General features: G+C 46.4%; 1 protein-coding gene across 5 annotated transcripts in view; it reads right to left on the minus strand.

Annotated features, from left to right (window-relative positions):
* Positions 1–23,041, minus strand: part of LOC308582175 (unconventional myosin-XVB-like) — a 66,958-nt gene that overhangs the window by 29,514 nt on the left and 14,403 nt on the right. For 3 of the 5 annotated variants that reach the window (XM_081185062.1, XM_081185063.1, XM_081185064.1), the window contains 17 exons: positions 16,659–16,716; positions 15,547–15,677; positions 14,474–14,569; positions 11,027–11,262; positions 10,758–10,936; positions 10,229–10,301; positions 8,957–9,154; positions 8,761–8,855; positions 8,047–8,150; positions 7,723–7,804; positions 6,318–6,431; positions 5,480–5,580; positions 4,693–5,058; positions 3,646–3,742; positions 2,005–2,112; positions 1,634–1,757; positions 187–268 (listed from right to left, as the gene is read on the minus strand). In XM_081185062.1, coding sequence (XP_081041188.1) covers positions 187–268; positions 1,634–1,757; positions 2,005–2,112; positions 3,646–3,742; positions 4,693–5,058; positions 5,480–5,580; positions 6,318–6,431; positions 7,723–7,804; positions 8,047–8,150; positions 8,761–8,855; positions 8,957–9,154; positions 10,229–10,301; positions 10,758–10,936; positions 11,027–11,262; positions 14,474–14,569; positions 15,547–15,677; positions 16,659–16,716 — 2,244 coding nt within the window. Of the gene's footprint in view, positions 1–186; positions 269–1,633; positions 1,758–2,004; positions 2,113–3,645; positions 3,743–4,692; positions 5,059–5,479; positions 5,581–6,317; positions 6,432–7,722; positions 7,805–8,046; positions 8,151–8,760; positions 8,856–8,956; positions 9,155–10,228; positions 10,302–10,757; positions 10,937–11,026; positions 11,263–14,473; positions 14,570–15,546; positions 15,678–16,658; positions 16,717–20,298; positions 20,351–22,915; positions 22,965–23,041 lie in introns of those variants that run through there. The other 2 variants (XM_081185065.1, XM_081185066.1) reach the window with 2 other exon arrangements.

The raw sequence follows: 23,041 nt of genomic DNA on the forward strand, positions 1-23,041 counted from the left end.
TGTCCTATTTGTATCCCAATTTTTCTCTCTAAGGAACATGTAGTGGCTTATATGGATTTCTCTCATTTTTATTGCCACCCTGACAGCTAATTGGAGAATCCCAACAGGACTTTGGCCGCTGACCACATTGGTTTTTCTATGTGTGTCGCAACAGAAACCATCTGGAAGTTACAAGCTATTACTCACCTGAGAGTGTCCCACAATCCCCAGCTTTGCCAGAGCTTCCTCCTTTGGGTCATTCTTCTTCACGAAAGGTTTAGAGACGTTTCTGTAAGTCAAATAGGAGAGGGAAAACTTAAAGCCAGCTCTGGTGGAGTTAGCTGCATGGGCCAACAGTAAAAGTCAACAAAACGCCTGTCCTCAGAGACCCTTCTTCAGACAGTCTCTTACAAATGCAATTGGACAACTCTGCCGTTCCTCCCATGTTGGCCAAAGAACAGCTAGAGAGTTCTGCCCATGTTGGGTTGCTATGACAAGATGGTTCGTGCACAGGCAACATCCAGCCCCTTGGGAAGTTCACGGTTTGCGAAGCAGCTAACCGCATTGGCCTGGCTGGGCCCACTGTGTCTGTCTAACCAGCCAATAATAGCAAGCAGGCTAGTGATGCCACTGGCACAGTGAGGCATTGCCAGGGAAAGGGTGCCACAAAGGCCTCTGATAACAAGTTGGAGTCACGGAGAAGGTGCACCAATGGTGTGTGGTCAGTGTACTTGAGGGATTAGGCTAGTCTCCTAAATGTTCATGGTAAATTATGGTATTCATGCCCTGGTGCCTCCTTCCAAAGCCTGGGAAGCTTCTGCCTGGCTTAGGGAGGGAGGTGCAATGCGATGACAGGGAGGGGGGCATGATGCTCACACACACAACATTCCCGCCCCCATCGCCCTTGCAAGCTGGCTCCTCTGGCCCTAACTCAGGGGTCAGCAAACTTTTTCAGCAGGGGGCTGGTCCACTGTCCCTCAGACCTTGTGAGGGGCTGGACTAGATTTTGGGGAAAAAAATAATGAACGAATTCCTATGCCCCACAAATTACCCAGAGGCGCATTTTAAATAAAAGCACACATTCTACTCGTGTAAAAACACCAGGCAGGCCCCACAAATAACCCAGAGGCGCATTTTAAATAAAAGCACACATTCTACTCGTGTAAAAACACCAGGCAGGCCCCACAAATAACCCAGAGGCGCATTTTAAATAAAAGGACACATTCTACTCATGTAAAAACACACTGATTCCCGGACCATCCGCGGGCTGGATTTAGAAGGCGATTGGGCTGGATCTGGCCCCTGGTCTTAGTTTGCCTACCCATGCCCTAACTGTTCTCCTACGAAAAATTTCGTCGCACGCCACTGGGTGGCACTGAGATTAACTCAGATAAACTCAGCTGCGGCATAACAAACCAACGTTAATCCGAGCGTAGTCTTCCTCTTTAACCAAGCTTCATAAACGAAGGGTAATGTTAACGGTTGGCATTAGCTATGGCTTTAATGTGACATGTGGACAAGCCCAACATTGTGGCAACCCACCAAACCTTTAGATGTTCTCTGACTGGCACGGGGGCAACCATGGAAGCTTCTGCAGGCACAAATATCTAAAAGGAGTTCTAATTCCGTGACCAGGCTCAGGTCCATTCCTCACCTAAGTGGGATGATGGGTTTTGGAGGTGGGACAGGCTGAGCCTTGTGAGTTTTGATGATGCGCCGTATTTCCTGGGTTGGCTGAGAATGTTGGTCATTTTCTGTCTGTGTAGAGTGTGGCGAACCTGCAGCAAAGGATTAAGAGAAAAGGTGTGCGTGCTTGTTTTCTAAATAAGCAAAATGATTTCGCCTTGTTTCTACCTTACACACTTCTCTACCCCGGCCAGATCTTTCTACTTAGCGCCTTCCCAATCTCATGCGTAAGTATTTTGCTACTTCCTTATTTAGTTGCATTCCGTCTCCATTACTGAAGCTAGAACTCCATTACTGAAGCTAGGCTGTGCAAAGACTATATTCATGACCAGAACTTACCTGAATTTGGTTGTGGGCTAGTCTCTTGGTCTTCTGATGATGGTTTACTTGGAGGTGTCCACCTCTTTGGAGAAGGAGGTGCTTTCTTCACATGACTTTTCTGCTGCCCTGTGTGGAGAAGCAGGGGCAATCAAGCGCCAACAATTTCTTAAATCTGATCTGGCAGCATCAGTCCAGTTAGAATACTAAATACAAGCCACTGTTGGTTGGAAGGAATTTGTAGATCAGCCCCATACTAGCAGACCAGCCTACATCAGGCCTGGGGACTCAATGAGCCCCTCCTGGCTTCTCTGCCTGGCCCTTAGGATGTTCCCCAGCAACACCCCTTCTCCCTAAGCTGACTGTGTATCCTCCTTCAATGTTTTTTACAGTCAGACCTTGGAAGTCGGATAAGGAATCCATTCTGGAAGTCCATTCGACTTCCAAAAGGTTCGGAAACCAAAGCACGGCTTCTGATTGGCTGCAGGAAGCTCCAGCCACCAATCGGAAGCCGCAAAAGAACTTAATTCATTCTGGAGGTCCGTTCTTAACCTGAAACTGTTCTTAACCTGAGGAACCACTTTAGCCAATGGGCCCTCCTGCTGCTGCCGGAGCTCATCCTGAAGCAAAGTTCTTAACCCGAGGTACTATTTCTGGGTTAGTGGAGTCTGTAACCTGAAGTGTCTGTAACTTGAAGCGTCTGTAACCCGAGGTACCACTGTATTTATTTGCAGTGATAGTGTGCCACAAGCACAGCAGAAGGGACATAAAACGTGTCATACCTTAGGTGAGAGTTTAGCAAAGTACACACGGATATAGATCAACCTTCCTTAACCTGGTGTTCGCAAGTGTTTTGGACTACAGTTCCCATCATCCCTGACTTTTGGCCATGCTGGCTGGGGCAGATGGGACAATATCCACAGGGCACAAGGTTGAGGAAGGCTGCTAAAGATGGTGGTGAAGAAATGTTCCTAGTAGGATTTACTGGGGGGGGGGGGCAGGCTGCATTTTCATCCTCAACCCAAACAGCTGAACCATGGAAGCACAAGACTGACCTGTCAATAGAGGTTCCTCACCTTGCCTCCCATTCACCTAGAGATACTTATTTTTTTCCTTGGCAGAACTCAAAAGATTGTTTATTCCCCAGGAATGCACTTGGGTTCTTACAAAACACTGGCACTTCCCTCAGGAATGAATTAGTACCACAAAGCAGTTAATAATAATAACGCCCATCTGGCTGGGTTTCCCCAGCCACTCTGGGCGGCTTCCAAAAGAATATTAAAATACTATAATACATCAAACATTAAAAGCTTCCCGAAACAGGGCTGCCTTCAGATGTCTTCTAAAAGCCTGGTAGTTGTTGCTCTCTTTGACATCTGGTGGGAGGGTGTTCCACAGGGAAGGCGCCACTACCGAGAAGGCCCTCTGCCTGGTTCCCTGTAACTTGGCTTCTCGCAATGAGGGAACTGCCAGAAGGCCCTCGGTGCTGGACCTCAGTGTCCGGGTAGAACGATGGGGGTGGAGACGCTCCTTCGGTTAATAATTATAGTAATTTGTATTAGAGTGGAGCATGAAAATATACTGATGTGTAAAAATATACTGATGTGTAAAAATGGAATGACGCCCAGATGAAGCCCAGAGCAACAGCATGATGTGGCTCACCCATTTTCTGGAAGAACTCCACTTTCTTCTGGAATGACTCTCGAGAGATGGGGTCCTCTCTGATGTCTGAGGACTGGTTTCCGTGGAGGAGGGGGATCTAGAACACATAACCCAATATGTTCCTCAGTTAGGCCTCGCTGACTGATCCTAGTCAGGGATGTCTGAAAAAACGAGGAGCCATCTCCCCACCCCATATATAACATTTTGTGGCAGTTCAGTCATGCCCAACTCAAAGCTAGTTTAAAAGAAACCCGTGCCTGGGCTTTAAGCAAGCTGCAGGTGGGGGCTCACATGACTAAATGCTCCCCCATTAAGGTTTTTTTTAAAGGAAAACCCCAACAAAACTAGATGTCAGGGAAAGAATTCTGGCTTTCACATTTGCATCTTTTCTATATAGAGGGAACCTCTTTTTGTATTGAGTAGCATTCAGTCATGTGAGCCCCCACTTGGACACAGGTTTAGAATGTTATCTGCTGTTTGTGAGAATCAGTTCTGAGTTCTAACAAGCTAATAGTAAAGGTAAAGGGACCCCTGACCATTAGGTCCAGTCGAGGCCGACTCTGGGGTTGCGGCGCTCATCTCGCTTTATTGGCCAAGGTACATCTTCCGGGTCATGTGGCCAGCATGACTAAGCCACTTCTGGTGAACCAGAGCAGTGCACGGAAACGCCGTTTACCTTCCCGCCAGAGCGGTACCTATTTATCTACTTGCACACTGACGTGCTTTCGAACTGCTAGGTTGGCAGGAGCAAGGACCGAGCAACGGGAGCATAAAATCATAAAGCAGCATGGCCAGAGTTCAGCTCTTTCTCTCTTTAGAGTCAGGTGTGGGGAACCTTTGTTGCTGAACTACAACTCCCAGATGTTGCTGTATACAACTCCCATCATCCCAGGCAACTAGCCTTGCTTGCTGGGGATGATGGGAGTTGCAAATGAGCAACATCTGGAAGACCAATGCTTTAAGGTTTGTGGTTTTGCAGAAACCACGCTATGATGCAGAAGTCGTGCGGGCATTTCTACAGAGGAATACTTGCTGGGCACCCAGTACCGGTGCTGGTGGCGGAGATGGAGAATCTTGTAGATCAGGCACTGATGCATCTTGCTTGGTGGTGCTTTTGAGGCTCTTGGGTTTAGCAGCTGGAGCTGGCAGATGTGGAGGAGGAGACAGTCGCCTTGGCCTTGAAGATTCTGGTGACCGTTCCCGTGGTGACGCTCGCCTCGGCCTTGAAGATTCAGGCGATCGCTCCTGTTCTGATGCTCGACTTTGCCTTGAAAATCCAGGTGACCTCCTCTGTGGTGATGTTTGTCTTGGCCTTGAAAGCTCAGGAGACCTGTCTTTTTGCTGGCACTGTTGCTCCTTTTGCTGCTGCTGCTGCTGGGAGATTGTCATGGCTTGAAGGGTCATCTGCTGAGCCTGAAACATGAAATCCAATTTTTCAGGAGCTTTGGCCTGATCAACATGGCAGTTTCAGGCTTTTAACCCGGGGGATTTTGAGACTAGTAGATATATATTGGAGGAAAGAGAAGGGATGAAGCTACTGAGACCACTTATATGTTTGTTTGTTATTACAGTTAATTCATTAACTGACTTCTAAACCGCCATCCCAAGGCAATTTATACATAAAATAATTAAAAACAGTTAGGAACACAAAAACAACATTTGAAAGAAGAATTAAAAACCTAACAACTGGACACTTGTGGTGCATAATAAACATTTTAGCAGGCGACTGGCAAGTGAGACATGATTCATGGCAAAAGGCAACAGCATAGTTATGTTTCCAAAGCTCCTTGTACTCACTTGCTCATCGCCCATTGTTCTTAACCCTTTCACTTACCATGAGCATGGCCTGCTGGTTGATGAAGGCTTGTTGCTGTGCAGCTATCTGGTTTGGATCCACTGATGGCATAATGGGTTGAGGCTGAGGCATAGCCATAGCTGAGTGAGAGAAAGAGACATCTATAAAGGCTCATCAAGCTAACGTCCGAGATCCACATGGTATGTGGTTACTTCCTGTTGAATGCACAGCAACCAGAGGCTCTTCCTCCCAGATGGGGATAATATTATCAGGGGACAGGACGGCAAAATTCAACACAATTCCATACTAACTCTCCTCTTTCCAATACTATATTTACTATACAGTGGTACCTCAGGTTAAGTACTTAATTCGTTCCGGAGGTCCGTTCTTAACCTGAATCTGTTCTTAACCTGAAGCACCACTTTAGCTAATGGAGCCTCCCACTGCTGCCGCGCCGCCGGAACACGATTTCTGTTCTCATCCTGAAGCAAAGTTCTTAACCTGAAGCACTATTTCCGGGTTAGCGGAGTCTGTAACCTGAAGCGTATGTAACCTGAGGTACCACTGTATTCAGTGAATCCGAAAAAGCTTGTAAAATAGTTGTTAAAGCTTGACTGAAACAGAAGTAAAGTGCCAAGTTGCAGAGTACATTCCACATGCTTTTATGTCATTTGTAACACATTGAGGCAAGAAGACTTGTTTTTAAACTTACACATTTTCTTCTCAGCCTGTTTTAGCAAGCCAGTTGGATAGTAAGAAAAGAGACACAGGGATCTATTGTGCAAAGGATAAATGACAGCCTTCTCCACCCCCACCTCAAAATCTCCTGCATTTCAACCTGTTCTGACCCTTGCCACATTTTCTGTATTATTCTTACCTGGCATTGTTCCCATTCCACCAAGCGCTGGCATCATCGGCATGGTGGCTGGCATCATTCCGCCCATGACGGGCATAGGTTGGTAAGACGGCATGCTCATCATTCCCGAATAGCCTAATGGAAGAAGGAAAGACTGGGTTGCTGTGTCTCGTGTGAAAGTTATCACCAAGTCGAACAGCCAGACTTACTGATGGTCCTGCTCACATGCACCGGGCAAATCCCCACCCCCACCCCGGTTTCCATTAACTACTAATCTTCACACACACTCCATACCTTTGGAGCAAACCTAGAGGCTGCTGGCTCCATCCTTGTGGTACCCAGCTAAGTATCTTCCCAAGTCAGAACAAGCAACCAGACATCACCAAGGACAACAACAGCACGCAATGCACACAAACCACCACAAGAGACATACAAACCCCTTGAATAACTAGAGAAGGCTGGGAAGGCTGGAAGGGAGCGGCAAAGAGGAATTTTAAATTCCTGCCCAAAATGCAACACCCTTCTTTTGGTTTCTCATTTTTTTCAATCACATTTTCATAGCAGGTTGTTGTTTTTTAAAGTCATCATGAAAAGTCAGCATTTTAGTGTGCACCTCTCCTCCTCCTAGGCGCCTCTTTGCATGTAATATCCCCTAGAATGATGCATTTTTGTATGTTACTTTAACTTATATGTGCATTTTTACGCAATGCTCACTTACCCCTAATAAACACATTTCTGAACACTGTTTCGTTTGGAGAACAACATTACAAAAGTCAGAAAAGTGCAGATTTTGGTTTCAGGAAGTCATTTCATATTGTTTCAGGAAGTGTGAATTAAGCAGGTTCACATTAAAACAGGAACGGAACCAAATTTCTCCCTCATCTTTAGTCAGCAACCACCACCACAAAGTAGGAGCCTACTACCATTTGGCTCTAAGGAAGGCAATTATTTCACCACACGTAGAAATATGATGGAATGGAGAAAATGGAGGACTCATAGAAATGCTTATTATTTGGGGGGAAATGACATTCAAGGCAAAATCCTTAAAAAATTATATCTCCTAGGACTTGCACTGAGATAACCTTGGCGTAGTTGGCCATATAGTGAGGGTGCTGCTGGGCATTCTGGGTACGGCAACCATTGCGTGTTGTGGAAGCAGGTCCCTGCCTGATTCTGTAGGCCTGACAGAATTTCCTAGGGCTTATACATGTCCAAAGTGTGCATGTATAGAATCTCATTATTCACACCCAACAGCATGAAGTGTGTGCCAGGTATATAAGCATAATTCCACACACATCTTAGATCACATACAGCTTAATGCTTGCTAAAAGAACAGCCGCTGGTGGCCATCATCCCCAAAAGACCAAACCCTGAACTCCCTTCCCCATCATGTACAAATGCTGGATCTTTCCTGCTTGGGTCGCACCTGAGAAGGCTCCATGGTGAGTGGGTCCAATTTTCCCACCTCCTTTCATGCGTCCAGTCAGATTTCCTTCACTCTCCATATCCTGCAGAGAAGCAAGAGACAGCCCAACATTTAGTACACAGCTTATCCGCCTGATTTGGTCTTTGAGTTCAGACAACTGAACTTAGGACAGGGTCGTAATTCACTATGAATTACAGGAATGGTCACTACAGATCTAAATGCTAGCAAACAAAACGGGAAACGGAAAGGCAGACTTGTTGGAAGGACAGTGCACGAGAAAAGGAGCAGCAAACAATTGAACAGATGAGAAATGAGCAGACTTACTGGCGTCTGACTCCTGGCCCCATGATGCAGCAGAGGCATGAAGAGACCGTCCACATAGTGATCCAGCCCTCCAGCGGATCTGGAGCTACCTCTGTAGCTCGACTCTGTTGGGAGATGGAAACAAATCAGGCCAAGCTCCTCCCTACTCTCTTAGCACCATTTGTGCTTCCCCATGCTAATTCTACGGATGTAGGTGGCGCTATGCGTTAAACCACAGGGCCTAGGACTTGCTGATCAGAAGGTCAGCAGTTCGAATCCCCGCGATGGGGTGAGCTCCCTTTGCTCGGTCCCTGCTCCTGCCCACCTAGCAGTTTGAAAGCACGCTAAAGTGCAAGTAGATAAATAGGTACCACTCCGGCGGGAAGGTAAACGGCATTTCCATGCGCTGCTCTGGTTCACCAGAAGCGGCATAGTCATGCTGGCCACATGACCCGGAAGCTGCACACCGGCTCCCTTGGCCAATAAAGCGAGATGAGCACCGTAACCCCAGAGTCGGCCACGACTGGACCTAATGGTCAGGGGTCCCTTTACCTTTACCTATGCTAATTCCACAGCCTCAACATTTTCTCTTTAAGTCTCCCACACACACTGAACACACACAAAGCCCACATTGCTTCAAAGCCTGGAAACCAGACACTCAGGTTCACACACTCCTTGGTGCTGTCCAGCCGCCTTTGAATTTAGGACCATCACTGCCCTGAGATTGGGACTCACCTGAATGAGCGATGTTGTCCAAGTCTGGAGGCAGGGGGGGTGGGGGGACGGAAGGTGCCCGAATGCCTGGAGCAGGGGGGATGTCCAAGGGCATCCTGCCAGGGGAGAAAGGCAGTAAGGTCACAGAAGCAGAGGTTTATGGGAATACGATCGAAGTTGTAGCTGGGGACAAGTGGCAAGGAAGGAGGTCACTCACCTATCTGAAGAGCTCTGATAGGAATAGCTCTCATCCCACTCTGGGGTTATAGGATAGTCAGGGGAGGATTCAGAGGGCCAGTTGCCTTCCTCTATTTCTCCAATGAGATCCAGCACAAAGTCACAACCAGGCAAATCCTGCCACGCCTTGCCTGTGAACATGGACACAGACCAGCCGCGAGGTACTGTATCCAGGCCCCTGAAATCAGCAGAGGGAGGGGACATTACGACACAGAGAGGAAGTGCAGGGTGCCAGAAGACAGGGGTGAGAAAGAAGGCGAGAGCAGAGCCGTTATTCCCATTGGGCTTAGTGGCGCGTTGTGCCATGGCGCCAGACTCTCAGGGGCACCCCAGCAAGTGGGGGAGCTGTGCGGCTTTGCCGGCGGCCTCCCTTTTCCCTGCATGCCCACCAGCTGCACCCTGCCAACCATATGGCTGGTGGGTATGCAGCTTGCCTCCCAAGCCTCAGTGGGAGGAGAGCGATCCCTGCAGAGGCTTGGGGAAAGGTTTGACAACTCTGGGAAAGGGGGGGGGGCAGAGGGATCTTTGCACCATGGCGCCGGATATGCTTAAGACGGTCCTGGGTGTGAGGCAGAGAGGGAAAAACAAAAGGCTTCTGGTTTTGCCCATGCTGGCTGGGGCTGATCAAGAATTGTACAGTGGTACCTCGGGTTACAGACGCTTCAGGTTATAGACTCTGCTAACCCAGAAATAGTATCTCAGGTTAAGAACTTTGCTTCAGGATGAGAACAGAAACCGTGCTCCGGCGGCACAGCGGCAGCGGGAGGCCCCATTAGCTAAAGTGGTCCTTCAGGTTAAGAACAGTTTCAGGTTAAGAACGGACCTCCAAAATGAATTCAGTTCTTAACCCAAGGTACCACTGTAGTCCAAAACACTTGGGGGGCACATGAGGTTGGGGGGAGGCCACTGCTCTTTGAGGAAAAAGAGCTGAACTGAGGCCCATGAATACCACTCTTCTCTCCAAAGACAGTCTAACTTTTCCAAAGCATGAAATGGATTTCCAGTTAAAAAAATAAAAAAGGGAAGGTGGGAGCTCAAACATTCATTTTTATGACTAAAGACAAACTCCAACAGCCTGGGATGAGGAAGTAATAACACGGCCTGGGGTTGGTCCTTACATAATTATTTACCCTTCTCATGCTGCTGCAGAACACGCTGATAACAGCCTGAGCCTTTGCTGACCTCAAAGATCAATTGCTCTGACAACAGAAACTGTCAGATCAAAACCTACTCCTTTTGCTTCTGCGTGTACCTTGAACTCAGGATCCAGCCTGCATATTGCTCTCCTGTTGACCAGGACTCCACTTCGGCTGAAAGCCTCTCCTCTAAGCCAGGGAGGAAAAAAGCGAAAGACAAAATACTAAAATAAAAGCCTTACAACTGCAAACTACAACATCAAGGAGGGCCCGGTCCGGAAATGCTATTTGTTCCCAACAATTCTGATGGGTATCACAGGCAGATTTAGGGCAGTGTGAGTGGTGCGGTCACATCAGGCACATAGCCAAGAAGGGTGCCTTCTCAAAACCTGGTAAGCGCTTGCCCTGCTTCGGGAAGGAGGTGTAGGGCTCTGAAAGGGTCCTAGAGTCCTCCTGCCTCCCTCCTAAAGCTGGCCAAGCGCTTACTGGGCTTTGGGAAAGAGGTAGAGGGCCTTGCACATCCTTCCCAGAGCCTGGCTTAAGTTGGTGCCACGACGGCTGTGGGTGAGGGCTTCCAATGTTCTCGCACAGGGCGGCATATTACCAAGGTCTGCCCTTGTGAGTATGCTAAGTATTCGCTGTTACCTTTGTAGGTGTAAACATCCAACACCATCTTGCCTTTCCTCTGATTGGCAGTCCACTCCAGCTGGGTGGGAGGAAAGCTACGGGACACTTCTGGGTCGCTTTCCATCTGCTTCATTGACATCAGGAGTTTACGCTGGCAAACGCCGTTATATCCATCCAGACCATGGTCAGACACAAACCTGTATGCCAAAAAAGCAGAATCCTTCCGTAAATGGCTCCATTTTATGAGTGGTGTTTTTAAAAAGTGGAGAGCAGAGCCTTTTTCTTACTTCAACAGGGGCTTCTCCAGAGCTGGAGAAGGGGCAAAAGAGCCCAGAAGGGCAGCCATCAACACACAACCTCGTTGGCCTTGCTCCAGGTCTGGGTTCTTCCACACTTGACTGGCCACCTGGCTCAACAGCTCATTGCGCAGGGAGAGGCTGGCCAGCCCTCGACTTGCTATATAGTTCCCCAGGAGTTTTTCTTCCCAGTCCTGCAGGTCTTTGTCATTGATGAACCGCAGGATCTGTAAGGGAACCGGTAAAGGTGTGATCGAGTCAGGCAGCAGACCTCAAGCCCCCGCCTTGATCACCCTCTTGGAGAACCATTGCTTTTCCATGGCAGGTAGGAACAGAGGCAGTTGGCACTTGCAGCAGAACTGTGCCCAAAGCAGATTACTTCGCTTTTGCTGCACACACAAAAATGTAGTGGGGTTTTTTATTAAAAAATTGAGTCATTCATCTTCATCTTCAACATGCTGCTTTCAATCTAGATTGAGTCTAGATTCAGCCCTAAACAAGGAGGTGGGTGTGGTTACTTGATCTGCATTTGGAAACCCTCCCTTTGATTAATATCACCCTTGCACTTGCCCCAAGTGAATGGAGGAGGGTGTAGCGATTGTGATCTTGGGACACCCCAACCCACAATGCCACAATGTGGATGCACCTCCAGTTTCCAGGACCACCTACAACTGTTTTCAAATGGACACATTGTAGGGTAATGCAGAATCAATAGGCAATGAGCATTTGTTTCTGGAACGAAACTAGTTTGTCTCTGTGCTTTTGGGGGGCAAAAATGTGCATGAGATCTGGATTGCACTCAGCCTCCATGTGCTCCACTGCTGCTGAGCTACACGCTGGGGAACGGTTTTGCCCATCGTGCAGGAAAGCCCTTCAATATGTCCAAGGCTAAGAGTGGAGGAATTCTTGTTCAGTTGCTCGGACCTTGAGTCTGCCCTCATTCTTTCTCATTCCACACCACACATTTAGAACTCAGTCCATGCCTATTTAAAACACATTTCTTTCAACTCAAAGATCCCTGGGAGCTGTGGTTTGTTAAGAGGAATTATAGCTTTGCAAGGAAAAACTACATTTCCCAGGATTCTTGGGGGGAAGTCATGTGCTTTAAATGTATGGTGCAGATACACACAATGTGCAAGCTGGATTAAATGGCGGCTTTCTTTTTTTTTCTTATTACAACAAAACCCTGTTAAAAAAAGAGTTACTTAAAAGCCACCATCTTCCCATAGACGATTAGTTAAAAAGAAAACCGCCTTCCTTCATGAATCATTAAATAAGTAGCGATGTGTGAAGGGGTTTAGTAGTACATACACATTGTATGAGTCAAACTTATTCTTATCTCCATAGCCCTGGTCCTCCCTCAGCCTCCTCCCTAAGAATAGCTTCTCTTCATGATCACAGCAAAGTCACAAAAATGATCCACCTACTGCTCAGTTCCTTCAGGTTCTAAGAACCTATAAATAAGAATGGAAACTGGTGGACAGTTAAGGACTAACTGGAAGGCAGCGTGCATCCTCTCTCTAGAGCCAGTTACCAGAACTGATTTGCAAAACATGCGGCCAGTGGATCAGTTGTGGTCACTTCCTGCTTCCCAGCACAATGGCTTCTGAACAATTCCGAACATAAGAGTTGCAAGTCCTGAGCCACTGCACGCTAACAGACATCAAGTAACACATTAATCGCCCTGCGGTCTCCCCAACAAGAGGATTTGAGAGGGAATACATAGAATACTGTGAAAACAGGAGAGAGGTGAGAGTGTGCAGGAGGCGGCCAGAGAGACTGGAGGGCAGAGGAAGAAACAGGCTTGTTCTTTTCCTCTGAGTTTCGGGGGACATCTCGCCCTCTCTGCTTCCCCACTCCTTTACACCGGTGACTCTGCACACAGAGTGAGAAAAAGGGAAGGCTGGCAAGCAGCTGCTTACATCCTTTTGTTGTGAAGCCAATGCTGTCAACTCCCCTGTTGCGCATGACAACGGTGTGGCCTGGGGTGGGGGAGAAGGGGAGTGCACAGGTGGCCCTAGTGGGCTTAGTGGGGAGGGGTTAGGCTGTGTATCTTTGTGTGAAAGGGGGCGAAGGTCCATCAACAAAGCCACAACGCCCATGGGAGCAAGACACCCTTCTCCAGACGTGTGGTTAATAATTTGCCACCTCCCTGCCACCACCCAAAGAGAGATGCTCTAAGTGCCAAGTCTACATTCTTCTCCCCTTCACAGGGTCTGGGAAAGGAGCAGCGCCGCAACCCTCACTTTGCAGCTTCTTGTTTGTTGCCTCTCAATAGCAACATCCTGCAGGTGGAAGTGCGAGGAGGAAGCAGAGCAGGGGGAGGCCCCAAACACTTCTCCTGGCCACTCCCAGTATGGGGTGCTTCGTGTATGTGGGAAGGAAAGAGCGTGCCTGTCTAGGAGCACCTATTCTGCCACCTTGCATTTACAGCAAAAATGCTTCACTATTAGACTTGGCTTCTCCCTTCTCTCTCTGTCATGTGTGTGATAGAGAAAGAGGGGGGGACAGAGAATGAATGTGGGGTGATTAGACAAAGACTGCATAAGCACTGAACCTTTACAACGCATGAAAAGCTCATTCCTCACACCCACCCCACCTTGCAATGTATTTTGGCCACTGTAGTCTACTCCTCACACAGAGGTATAATTCCTAGCAACCCTTAGTAAACTATAGAATGCTTTGAGGGGCAAAAGAGACTCAGAATGTGTATAGTATTCAGCCAAAGACTGTGGGGTGGCCCTGGCCCAATCCATATCTGGCATGTGACCCCCTAACCAAATGGAACCACTATGAGAATGGAAGCCTTGACAGGCCAAAAAAAGAAAGCAAGTTTCCCAGCCCCACCTCCAGAAAAAGTGATACCCAAGCCTGTGTCTCTATTTAATCTCCCAGAGCTTCTGCTGAATGGAGAACAAAGGTGTCGGGGCCTCAGGTACCTGCACCCATCTTGGGCACCACAATCCTTTTCTCCCCTCTTTTCTCAGTTGCTCAGCATTTTCCTGTTCTGGATTCCTCAGTAAGTCCACAAACGCAAAGGAAGCTCTCTGAGTTGTGGAGGAGTTCCCTTGGCATCTCTCAGTCCCCCATCTGAAGAAGCTGCCAACCACTCCTTTGTGATAGCAGAACAACCCGTTGGCAATTAAGCCCCTGACTGGAAGCACCACAGTGTAGAAACACAACCCCCCACCCCACCCCCAGCCAAGCATGCAACAGGTCATCTTTGTGTCTAGGTCAAAGAGATTTTGCAGGCTTCTGAAACCATACTAACACTTTGCAAAGCTTGCTCCCCAGAGGAAAACCAGTATAGCTGTACACACCATGGGCTGTGATTCCCTCCTTCAAAGCTCCTTTAACTTTGAGTAGGGGGACGGGACCATCTCCTATCTCCAGCGAGGCCTAGCTACTTAACTGCTTGTTCATTTATTTTTTCCTTACCACTTTGTTGAGCTGCAGAGCACTATGCCTCTGCTCACCATCCAGTCTGGTCAAAGGCTGTTGCAGGGGCTGCCCAAGGGCAGGGAAACCCACTTCCTACAATGGACAAGGAACAGAAGCGCTGAGTTCATAAGCAGCATTACTAACGTTAGGCAAAGTGAAGACACTGCGATGTGCATCGCTCTCAGAGCCACCACTGTTCAGGTAGGGCAAAGCAAAGGGCCTTTTGTTTCCCCCAATCATTTCTCCCATGTGACAGCAGCAGAGTTGACAGCCAAAGTAAAGAGGAAGGGTGAAGAAGCCCAGTGGACTGGGGGGCTACAGGTGCAAGAAGGAAAGATCTAGATCAGTGTTTCCCAAACACTGGGTCTCCAGCTGCTTTTGGACTACAATTCTCATCATTTCTGACCACCGGTCTTGCTAGCTAGGGATAAAGGGAGGTGTAGTCCAAAAACTGTGGATTAACTGTGGGTTAAGCAGCGATGTGAGTTAAACCACAGAGCCTAGGGCTTGCCGATCAGAAGGTTGGCGGTTCAAATCCCCGTGACGGGGGAATCCCCGTGCTGCCAGAAGCAGCTTAGTCGTGCTGGCCACATGACCCAGAAGCTGTATGCCAGCTCCCTCGGCCAAAAAAGCAAGCACCGCAATCCCAGAGTCGTCCGTGACTAGACCTAATGGTCAGGGGTCCCTTTACCTTTACCTTTAGTCCAAAAACAGCTGGAGACCCAGTGTCTGGGAAAGACTTATCTAGAGCCTTTCTTCCCGCAAAACACTCGGATGATCACCATCAAATAGATGGACTTTTACTACAGGGAAATAAACAGAACTGAGATCTGTTTGACAATGAATTAGACTGCCTTGAAATATGACAGGCTCTCCTTTGCTTAAGGCATTTAAGCAGAGGCTAGATAGCCATGGGTCAGGGATGTTGAAGTTGCATTCTGCACCTAGGATTGGACCAGATGGCATTCCAAGTCCCTTTCAACTCTTAACATTTTATGAAGTGAGTGGAAGAGACAATGATGGCTGCTGGCTTTTCTAGTGAACTCCAACTTTCCGATACAACCTCCTACCTGGAAATGCGACCTTATGAACGAAGAGAATGGAAAGCTATTGATGTCAGGTGGCAGAGAGAGATCAGCCTTTGCTTTAACTTCTGGAGGGGAGACTTCTGTGACCTGATTAATTTGGGCATGGTGGTGACCTGCAAGACAGGAAAACACTAATAATGTTAGCTCAGTTGGTGAGGCACACCCTTGCTTTTCTATGTGGCCACTGAGATAAACAGGGATTTTTTGGGTGTCCAAACAAATACTAAGCGAAAGCAATAACGAGAACTGTAGCTACAATGGGCGGGGGGGGGGGGCACACCTAAGAAGTGCCTGCTGTATCAGGTCAATGGCCCGTCTGGCCCAGCCTCCTGTTCTAACAGTGGCCACCCAGATAGCCAGAAGCGAATGCTTGGTGGGTTCTAGACTAGCACATTCTCAGTTCACAAAGGTTCATGGTGAGGCCCAGCAGTGTTTATGCCCAGAATCCTTTGTGACAAGTAGTGGTTCTATGGCAGACACTCAAGTCCTTTGGCAAACAAATCAATGGCAAAAGTATCTCCCCAAAGCTTGGAAGACCACTGCATGTATTAGCTATCACAAATTGGCAAGCACTGTCTGTCAATACAGTGGTACCTCAGGTTAATAACTTAATTCGTTCTGGAGGTCCGTTCTTAAACTGAAACTGTTCTTAACCTGAGGTACCACTTTAACTAATGGGGCCTCCAGCTGCCGCCGCACAATTTCTGTTCTCATCCTGAGGTAAAGTTCTTAACCCTAGGTACTCTTTCTGGGTTAGTGGAACCTGTAACCTGAAGCGTTTGTAACCCGAGGTGCCACTGTATCTAATATTGAAATCGAACATTACTGGCTAGTGATCACTTAAGCAACCGAATTGCTTAATCAGACCAAAGACCTATCCAGGCCAGCATTCTGTTCCAAGAGTAACCAACCAGATGCCACTAGGAAGCCCACAAGCAGCAGGACATTATGTAAGGACACCCTATGTAAGTTTACAAGACTTTTTTTGGGGGGAGGGGGAAGTTATTTCAGCTCTACTCTAAAGCATAACACGTGTGAAGTGTATGGACTTTAGCAAAAAAATAAAAATTACGAGTCAAAGGCTCTCTGCTCACCTTCAGCCAAACGCAGTAAGGCAGCAAGCTCAGCAGGGATTTCCAGCCGTCGAACATCCTACAGAGGAAATGAATCAAAGGGGTGGTTTATTGACTGATTGAATAACTTTCCCCCTCTTTTAAAAATTAGCGTTTTGTTTTTTAAAAGAAAAAAACTCAAAAGAATACAACAGCAATCTATCCCTTCCATAAACAACTTAATAAACTAGGGTAAGTGGGTGGGTAGACTTGAATGAGCTGCTTCCCCCCCCCCAGAACCCCAAGATCTAGAATCCAGAGCGAGGTACAAAAGTCATGCAGTTTGAATGGAACAACAGAGTGCCTCTCTGAGCACACTCAAAGCGTTGTTATTAAAAGCAGAAGATAGATGTTTCCACTTGATAAAAACTTCCATATTTAATACTTATGCATTGGTGTATGAATTCACCCTTAAGGAAAAGGAAAACAGGAAAAGACATACCATGTTCTATGTACAGAGGACTGTACCTGCCGGAATGCTTATGTGACAAAATCAAAACATGTGATTTTCAAACACCACCCGCTTCCCATGCAGTTAACTACTGATTAGTGATGTGGGATGCAGAGTTGTATGGTAAAGAAATACAGTGTGATGACCCATCGTGATCCGACTGGCAACTACATTTGCAAAAAATAATAATACCTGGACAGTGATGCCTCATCAATGAAAGGGGCTTAACAAACACATAGTCTCTGCTATCCACTCGGTCTTGCTAGATATAGATTGAGGCGATGTCAGGCCTCAAAATACGTTTGGGAAACTGATTTGAATACAGAATTTGAAGATGAAGTTTGCGAAGCTTACTGGAACAAACCTACAATCGCTACAGCATCTAATCAAATTCAAGAATGTACAAGGTTGTACACAGATGGCACCTTTACGTCTGCACACATTTCACACATCTCCCCAACTATTGCCCATTACAACATTCAGTGCCAGTAAGTCTGACATGTTATTTACAATGTAAAGCTAAGATTTTAATGGAAAAACCAAGATTTTAATTATCTTTTAATAAATTGTCACAGGAAGGCCTTCCGGAGAACAAATGAGTGCTTTTTTTTTTTGCAAGAACAGTTTTAATTTCTTCAGTAGCACATTTTGTGGCTGTTTCAGTCTAGCCTCAAAGGAGTTTAGTGTTCAAAGCAAACTATCCTCTCAGAAGCGGTATTGGGGGGGGGGGTGTTGTGCTGGCCACCTGCTGTGCCTCAGCTTTAAAAAAAAAAAAATTAACACAATAAAGCAACATCAGAAACAACACTTGGGAGTACAAACTTCTTATTTGACCAACTAAAATAAAACCATAGAATACAAACACAGCTGTGCATTATTCCTGCTCAGTTAAAAGACATTCAGAAGAATTAATTACTTTTCATCTCATAGTAACACTCTCCACAACTCAACCTGAGTTTCTGAAAGCTGCTTTAAGTTCCTGTTCCTGTTTACATAGGTCAAGAAAGGCATCTAAGCCTGCCAAATTTATTCTTTTTTTTTTTTTTTGCAGCTCATCTAATTACTCACCCAATGAGCTAGTCTGACAGCTTAACCAACACAGGGCCAATGCTAATAGGGTATCAATTGCCCCATTACTGCAGAGATATATTTTTCCCCAAAGACCACCTCCCAGAAGTCTCTAGCATATCCATACCTTCCACCCAGATTTCAATTAACCCTCTCATTGCAGTTCCCAGCCTGCTTCTGTGTGTCCTTGCAATCACCCCTGGTCCACCTTCCTATTGCTTACACTTGCATAAAATACCAGAGGCATTACAAAAGGTATTCACAGGACAGATTAGGGAGAAAGGAAAGGGGCAGCAAAGACCGATGTACGTCTATGATGTTAATACATGCTGTTAACAAAGTTGCAAACAAATTCCATACTATTTGATTTTTTGGAAAAAAGAAAGAACAAATTCCTATGCCCCACAAATAACCCAGAGATTCAGTTTAAATAAAAGCACACATTCTACTCATGTAAAAACACGCTGATTCCCGGACCATCCATGGGCTGGATTTAGAAGGCAATTGGGCCGAATCCCCCCCCCCCCCGCCTTAGTTTGCCTACCCATGCTCAAAAACCTGCTAAGTGGAATCATTCTCAGTGACTCTTGATTATTTGCTTGTTTACACTCCACCTTTTCTCTGAAACCAGGGCTCAAGGGGGCTCACAAAAAATAAAATGAATACAGACAAAACACACACATAATTTTTAAACAATAAACTTTCATATATTTTAGCTATTAAGCTATCCATGGGATTAAAACAATGTAAAAAGCATATCTACTAAAATGCTAACCTTTAAAACAAACAGGCACATGCATAGTGGCAGAAACTGCATCTCATCTGCCACAGGCATTATGTAATGGGCACCAACAAAATGTGATAATTGCCTTAACACAAGTGCTATCTTGAGTGACATCATGTGAATCACTTTAAACCAATGATTAACAATCACACTAAACCAATCATCACAGAGTGGAAAGATCAATGATTAAAGTCACCTGGCAATACCAGAGCTTGACAACGCCAAGAGGTTTTGCTGCCTAAAGTGGAGCCCAAATAGCACCCTCCCCCCACAATAGGGTCAACGTTTTTAGGAAGGCTTCTTGCAGCATTCAGACCCCAATCTCTGCCTCTATTCTCCCTTCCTGAGTTCTGCTGCCACCTGGAGAAGGTTGCTTTACCATGTTGCCTTTTGTGGCAGGGCCCTATTAAAACAACTGTGAGAGAAATACCAGAATTTTCAATTTGTATCTGCCCTAATGTTCAGAGTTCAGGGTTCAACTAGACAATATGTCAACTCTGTAACTGTGTCCTTAAGAGCATGGCATTTTAAAAACACACACTGTCAGCCTGCAGTGTTGGAGTCAGATAATTTTAGATTTCATACTTAGCGGCCTGGTGTGAGGACCCTCTTTAGATGGCAATTAGTAAAAAGGTAACGACGATTAGGTCCAGTCATGGCCAACTCTGGGGTTGCGGCGCTCATCTCGGTTTATTGGCCGAGGGAGCCGGCATACAGCTTCCGGGTCATGTGGCCAGCATGACTAAGCCGCTTCTGGTGAACCAGAGAAGCGCACGGAAACACCGTTTACCTTCCCACTGGAACGGTACCTATTTATCTACTTGCACTTTGAGGTGCTTTCGAACTGCTAGGTTGGCAGGAGCAGGGACCGAGCAACGGGAGCTCACCCCGTCGCGGGGATTCGAACCGCCACCTTCTGATCGGCAGGTCCTAGGCTCTGTGGTTTAACCCACAGCGCCACCCGCGTCCCAGATGGCAATTACTTCACTTTAAAATGTGTAAGTGAAACCTGCTGCATTTGTCAGACCCCTCCTGTTCTTTCTGGCGAGAGGGACCCTGGACTTCTGCTGTGACAGCATCCCTGCCAGCCCGGCTGCCCAGTCCAGACCTTTGCCCACCCCCCACCCCACTATGGTCTCAATCTGGACTGAGGCTTCCATACTGGAGATTTACACAGGGGAAAACATCTCCCATTGAAGTGAATGGTAGTTATTCCCCATGCAAACCGGGGGTGTCAGCATAAAACTCTAAAACAAAGCTTTGGTTTCACAAATGTTATCAGGCTTTGCCAGATTATACACTGTATTTAATTGACATACCATTTTCCAGACACCTGCGTTCCTCAGCACCTTTGCCCAGTGACTCGTTCCTCTGTAATCAGGACAGGATAAAAAAAAATCATGCATGCTTGCAAGGTGTGTTCACTGACAGACTATCCTTTGCGCAAAAGAAATTCCAGCATTACCCAAGGATTGCTACTAGGAGCTGTGCTTTTTAGATTGTTTATAAATGATATAAGGGTTTGGGGTGAGCAATGAGGTAGTCAAGTTTGCGAATGATACTCAATTGTTCGGGGTGGCGAAGAGCTCCAAAAGAACCTCTCTGAACTGAACGAAGGGGATGCAAAACAGCAAATGCAATTCAATGAAAACAAGGGTAAAAGGGGTCTGAAGTGGACTTGATTTTTTATATATATTTTTAAAGTGTGGTTTGTATGTGTATGTGTTGTAGTAATAACCTAATAAAAAGCATGTTAAAAAATATAAATAATAAATAAATAAATTATTATTATTATTATTATTATTATTATTATTATAGTGGTACCTCGATTTAAGTACTTAATTAGTTCCGGAGGTCCGTTCTTAACCTGAAACTGTTCTTAACCTGAGGTACCACTTTAGCTAATGGGACCTCCCGCTGCTGCTGCGCTGCCGGAGCACAATTTCTGTTCTCATCCTGAAGCAAAGTTCTTAACCCAAGGTACTATTTCTGGGTTAGCAGAGTCTGTAACCTGAAGCGTATGTAACCTGAAGTGTATGTAACCAGAGGTACCACTGTATTATTATTACTATTATTATTATTAAAAAATGAAGTGGAGATGATTGACCAGGAATACGACCTGCGGGGTCGTGCCTGATAGCTTGATGAAGATGAACCCATGTGAGGCAAGGTAAATTCCATGCTAATGATAATTAGGGACGAATTTAAAATAAAATTGCCACAGATCGTATTGATATTATGACAGCGTATGCTGCAACCACACTTGGGGTACTGTGTACGGTTCCAGTCACCTGAAAACGGGTATTATACAGCTGGAGAAGGTTCAGGAAAATAATCAAAGGGATGGCACAACTCCTCTGTGAGGAAAGGTTGGCCTTTTTAGTTTAAACGAAAAGGTAAGAGGAGACATGATACAGAGCGGTAAGCTTATGCATGGTGTGAAAAAACTGCCCAGAGAAAAGTATGCTCCTGAATACAAGTTGATGGGAATCAGAGATGAGGAGAGAGTTGTGGCACTCATCTCTCATGTCCTTCTTTTTGGGTCTTTCCATAGGCATTTGGTTGGCCACTGTGAGAACAGGGTACTGCACTAGATGCACCACAACTGGCTCGATCCAACAGGCCCTCTTTATGTTCTCCTTATGATAAGGGGATTTGAATTCTCTTGTCAATCTAGATGATGCAAATCTCCCTACTGTAGAGCAGCAGCCAATGTGGTGTCCTCCAGATGTTTTTAGCCCAAGCCAGCATGGCGAACAACCAGGGATAATGGGAGTTGTAGTTCAGAATATCAGAGGGCGGGCACCACACTGGGTACCCTCACTGTAAGGTATAGCAACTCCCATCTCTGAAGGTACGACTGAAAACCAAGGCAAGCTGAGCTCTTTAAGACTCTTTCACTTTCCCCTCCTTTCTGGTTTGTTTCACAGACCTTTCTTATAACCCTGTTAAACCCTACAATCAGTAACCCTGCACACACCACATCATCATTGCTGTAATGTCAGGGCGGCAGAAACCGTATTTTCCCGTGTATAAGACACCCCCAGGTATAAGACGACCCCTATTTTTTTGAACCCAGAATTAAGAAATCAATATTTTAAACATCAAACAGAACAACTTTGATATTTTATTAAATATTCAAAGCACCGGCACTGGCATAGCAACCTGGGGTAGCATGCCCCACCAGGAACCAAGATCGCCCAAAGTTTTTGAGTGTTTTTTGAGAGATCGCCCAAGCCTGGCACCCGCAAGGGACAGTGGCTTGGGCGGTTCTGGCAGCTTGTTCACAGTAGCCACAGGGATGTAAGTAGTGTTTTCTTTAACCCCTGGGCATTCACCATCCATGTATAAGACGACCCCCAATTTTTTAAGCAAAAAACATTGTCTTATGCATGGCAAAATACAGTAACTCTTTTATGCCTACAATACAATTATCCACAGATGTTTAACCAGAATATGAATCAATGACTTTATAGCAATGTCCTTGGCAGGTCACATACAACTTTATTTTCAGGTGGGCCCCGGACCCATGGATCATCAAATCCAGTATCCTGTCTCCAACTGTGGCTAAAATCAGGTGCTTCAGGAAGTTTTAACAGCATGGAATGGGAAAGGGTAATGCAATTCTCTACCCAATGCTATTTAGTCCCAGTTATTTAACTCTAAGCTACATTAGCATTTAGCATTACAAATGTCCTATATGACTGATCCCAGCAAATGTATACAGTACTGTGCTTGGAAAATTTAATCACCTCTCCCCCTGTCCTTCCAGCTGCTGGAGAATGCAATTTTAAACCAGCCCATGAAGGTTCACAGCTGAGTGCTTATTTCTCCCCAGATGGACATATAGAGTGGCAGAATCATAATCTCCTATCCGGCTTTGTCTTTCCCATATGTAAACAAAACATTTGCTGAGCCCTGTACAATGGCACTTGCCTGCTCTTCCGTGATCTATGGAGTATCCTTTCTCTTCCTCCCCACTGAGCGCAGCCAAAAGGAGCTACAAGGGGGCACAGCCCAGGTTAAAACTGAAGAGGGCTAAAGTCCTCCCAGTGCGGAATG

The sequence above is a fragment of the Podarcis bocagei genome (genome assembly GCF_964188305.1).
Source record: "Podarcis bocagei genome assembly, chromosome: 2".
Taxonomy (NCBI): Eukaryota; Metazoa; Chordata; class Lepidosauria; order Squamata; family Lacertidae; genus Podarcis; species Podarcis bocagei.